This window comes from Euprymna scolopes, chromosome 1 (genome assembly GCF_053919585.1).
Source record: "Euprymna scolopes isolate OS-2025 chromosome 1, ASM5391958v1, whole genome shotgun sequence".
Lineage (NCBI taxonomy): Eukaryota > Metazoa > Mollusca > Cephalopoda > Sepiida > Sepiolidae > Euprymna > Euprymna scolopes.
The window spans coordinates 93,626,744-93,631,319 of record NC_136482.1 but is presented as its reverse complement, the minus strand read 5'-3'; the positions used below and the strand labels follow the sequence as shown (position 1 = coordinate 93,631,319).

The window sequence follows — 4,576 nt, the reverse complement described above, 5'->3', positions numbered from 1 at the left end:
CTGGTCGCCCCCTTCTGCCATTGATGAGGCATCTATCCGTCAAATTGAGGCTGGCATTTTGGAAGATCGGCACATTACTATTCGCCAAATAGCCCAAAATGTCAAGATTAGTACAGGGTCTGTGGAAACTATCACTCATAACCATTTGCATATGCATAAGATGTCTGCCAGATGGATTCCCAGGTTGCTCACACCATTCCAGAAGCGAGAACGTGTCGAGTGCTCGAGGATGTGAATTTGGAGATGTGCCAAGAAGATGAGTCAAAGTTTTTCAAAACACTGATTACACAGGATGAAACCTGGGTCCATCACTATGATCCAGAGACCAAAGCCCAGTCAATGCAGTGGAAGCACTTGGACTCACCACCCCCAAAGAAGGCAAAGGTGCAGCCCTCTGCTGGCAAGGTCATGCTCACAGTCTTCTGAGACCAAGACAGAGTCCTGGCAAAGGGTACCACAATTACAGGAGCCTATTATGCTTCACTTTTGAGAAAATTAAGGGAAGCTATCAAAATCAAGAGGCGGGGCAAGATCAAAAAAGGTACCTTCCTCCTGCAAGACAATGCTCCGGTCCACAACTCGCATGTCACCAGATCAGAAGCACAGGCGTTATGAAATCCTCTCCCATCCTCCCTACTCTTCTGACCTTGCACCCTCTGACTTTCATCTCTTCCCAACCATGAAGTTGTTTTTGAAAGGAAAGCATTTCCCAGATGATGCGGCCTTGATTTCTGAAGTTACGTCATGGTTGGAGGACCAACCTGGGGTGTTCTACAAAAACGGTCTCCAGAGCTGCATCAAATGATGGGAGAAATGCATAACTCTGAGTGGTTCCTATGTAGAGAAAGACTAATAACTGTGCCAAGTTTCGTTGCTCTACTGCTATGGGAAGTGGGTCAGGGGCATTACTTATTGCACGCTCCTCATATTACATATCAAAAAAATATATATCTTTCATATTTTTTCCAATCTGGGGGGAGTATTTGTGCAGTTTCTTATTTTATCCTTCCAAGTCACACACACACACACACACACACACACACACACACACACACATTAAAATTTATTCAAAATCAGTCCAGCCGGTTCAGTTTTAGGAGTAAATAACATTGCTGTCGACTCCGTCATTGTGCGATATTAAACCACTAACATGACTTCGCACATGTCATACACCTAAATTCTCAGCATGAAAGGTACCATATCGAATGAGAATTACTTCTATTCAACAAGTTATTTCAAACTGCTATTTGAAAATAATCATGTTATGTTACCTCTCAGCGTGAAAATCTGTAATCATGAACTTTTTGCTTTTTCTTCAAAACACACATTAACAAAGGCTGCTTAATGAACACTTGTTGCAAAAACCTTAACATTAAAATAATTTGGATTACTTAATCTTAAACATGTTAATAAATATTGTTATTTTATCCCAGTACAGCAATCTCGAGTTCTTTGTTGGATGTCGTTATTTTTCCAAAGTTGTTCACGCCTTTTAAATTTATGCGGATGTGACTCGGTAGGACCTTTCTATAAATGGGAAATCTGGTTAAATTTATCTTTAACGGTCCCAGTGATACTCTCCCACTTTCGACTTATAGATATCCCTGCATCGGCAACCATTACTAACGATTAGATTACTACGATATTAACCCATTGATTACTGTACACACAATAACCCTTACCCCAAGTGGCTTCTGGGCCTTGATAAGTGGTGACTATCATGTAAAAAAAAAAAAAAAATTACCTCCAATATCGACGGATTCCGACTGCGAATTGGTGAATGCCGACTCCCACCCCAACCCCAACCCCACTGTCAGCATATCCTTTTTTTAACTCTCGGATTTTTTTTTTTTTTTTTTTTTCTAATAAATGAATTCGTCTTCTTGAAATTATCTATAGCTCAAAAATTTAATTAAATATTATGTTTACTAAACTAACAGATCAATATCTCAACTTCTTTATATTTTTTTAAGTATGTTAAAATAATGAGTACTCAACTTTCTTCCCGACAATCTTATTTCAAGTTATCTAAAGGAGAATAATAATTTAACGTAAACACGGTTCTCACAATAGAATAAAACTGTATCCACGAAGATGAAAATTAAGTTGTTGATTGTTCAACCCCAGAATTTCATCTGAAGGAGACCGCTCAAATCTTCAAAATTGTCGTCTGCCAATAAAGAAATGATGACCCGAAAGCAATCATTCTAACATTCTAAATATCGTCTGGTCATTATTTTAAAACGAAATTCAATAAAAATTTTGTAAGAGTTAAAAAACAACTTTACAAAATTAATTTTATCCTGAGCTTTTTGTTTGTAATGATATAAGGCCATTTTTTAAAAATAAATTTTGAAAATGCAACAAAATGGTCTGACACATTTTTACATTTATAAAATATTTTATGTTATTATTAAGATTTTACTGTTTATGCTTTTTTAAATGTCACGTGCATAGTGTTTTATTTTTATTTTATTCTTAAAAAACTCAGACTTGTTTAAAATTGCACCTTTAAATGTTATAATTATATCCCTGTTGAGCATCCGTAGTAAAAACAGAAACCCTTATATGTTATTATTTGTCATCCAATGATTTCCACTTCCGGTTGAGACGTGTAACAAAACGTGCGTCTCTTGAAGGAGCTTTGTTATGTTGACAGAAAGTATTCGCCGGGCAACGGGTACCATAGAATTGTAAACGAAAAGAAAAGAAAACATAAGCACGAAAAAACGGTAAAAATGTCTAAATACAAAGACAAGCAGGAGGGCAAAGAACTCGATTTAAGTTTATGTAATTTGACAACGGTGAGTGTAAGAGATATTAGTCTGTTACCGAAAGCCACGTCATTGAATTTGTCTTACAACAAACTGACATGCCTTCCAAGCAATTTTCCTACGCTTACCCATATTATTCGTTTGGACCTCAGCAACAATAGTCTCACAGATCTGCCGCCGGATTTCGGTACACTTGCCAACCTACAGCATCTGGATTTGCTTAATAATCAACTAAAAACGTTGCCGATTACTTTCGGGGATCTCCCCCGGTTGAAATGGTTGGACGTGAAAGGTAATCCATTGGAGCCTGCTCTCGTTGAAGTGGCCGGCGACTGCCTAGATGATGCGGAATGCCGGCGATGCGCTAGTGAGATGCTGGTCTACATGAAACAAATCCAAGTGGAGATTCGCAAGAAACAGATGGAGAATGCACGTAAACACCAAGTGAAGGCCGCGGCCCGCGAAGCCCTTAAAAAGAGCAAACTAAAGGCCGAAAAGATGATTGAGAAGGAGAAACGACGACAAGAATACGAAAGCAAAAAAGCCGCGGCGATAAAAGAGAAAGCCTTAAGAAAGGCGATGCGGGCAAATGAACTAAAAAATAATGCAATTGCGAATAATAATCATTTAAATTCTAAAAACGCATCGACTAAATCTGTGGAATCGAATTCGGCGAAGTCTAAATCGCAACGATCAACACGAAAAACTAATAATAACAACAATATTAAAAACAAGAAAAAAGAGAATCGGACGAAGACTTGGTGCGGTTTGTTTGCAATAGTGTTGGCGTTTGTAATGGTCATCGTCGCCGTGATTGTTAGTCGAAATACTGGAATGGACAGCAATAAACTTTTCTTGCACATCCAACAAAAAGCTGAACACATAATTACAGCGGCCAAAAAAATGAGCAAAATTTAAAATATATATTTTTGCATTCGCAATAGATGATTTTTATTTTTAATTTTTATTTTATTTTTAAATAATGGGAATTCCTTTAAAACCAACAACTACGTTTTAAGAAATTATCTCCCTTTCTCAATTATCGTTCAGTTTCAAAAGTTCATTTCATAGAAATCTTTTGAAAAACCAAATTCTTTGATTGACGGAGGCGATTGAAAAAAAAAAAATAATTTTATATGATCATTCCTGTCTCAAATCTGGGATAATGAAGTGATTCTATAATTTTTGTAAAAAATCAAGGGTGCTTCTATAGAATTTGAACCAAACCGACTTTTGTCAAACAAAATCTATAATCTAAGTGTTTGTTGGTTGAGGTTAAAAAAAAATAAACCAAGAAACAAATCATGTTTCTCTTTATTATGGAGCACAAATGGACCGTAATACTTGATTTGGGGGCAAAGTGCATTAGAGTTTACAACACAGTGCCGAAAGTAAATTTACTACAAATAACGTTTACCAAACGCAATAAAAATTTTATCTTTTATTGGCCTGTACAGAGTTTTGACACATCTTTTTTTGTAAGCATTTGTTTTGTTTTTATTTTTAGATTTTATATCCTTTCCTGAAAGGTTTGTAAAAATAAGGATTCAAGATGGATGCAGTAATTTACTTCACGTGGAGCTTCTAATTGGGAGTCACCACTTATCAAGGCTCGAAGACCACTTGAGGATAAGGGTTAACGAATGTAAGGTGGTAGTAGTGTAGTAATCAATCGTTAATGGTGTAAATTGGGTAGAATTTGATTATTTATGGCGACGACTTAACAAGAACTTGTTTGCATTGGATTTGAAGATTGCCATGTATTCAACCGGGAAGCAGGCTAGTAAAACGGTGTTCCACAT

The 4,576-nt window shown here is 36.7% G+C and overlaps 1 protein-coding gene across 1 annotated transcript; it reads left to right on the top strand.

The window, feature by feature from the left end:
* The first annotated feature begins 2,585 nt into the window (after positions 1 to 2,585).
* LOC145249244 (leucine-rich repeat-containing protein 59-like) lies at positions 2,586 to 4,224 on the top strand. The gene has a single exon (XM_080110916.1). It carries the CDS (start codon positions 2,739 to 2,741, stop codon positions 3,690 to 3,692), a length of 954 nt encoding a protein of 317 aa, XP_079967042.1. The 5' UTR covers positions 2,586 to 2,738; the 3' UTR covers positions 3,693 to 4,224.
* The last annotated feature ends 352 nt before the right edge of the window (positions 4,225 to 4,576 follow it).

What these genes read in the sequence shown, in the direction of transcription:
- LOC145249244 (XM_080110916.1), top strand. Translation starts at nt 2,739, where the DNA reads ATGTCTAAATACAAAGACAAGCAGGAGGGCAAAGAACTCGATTTAAGT.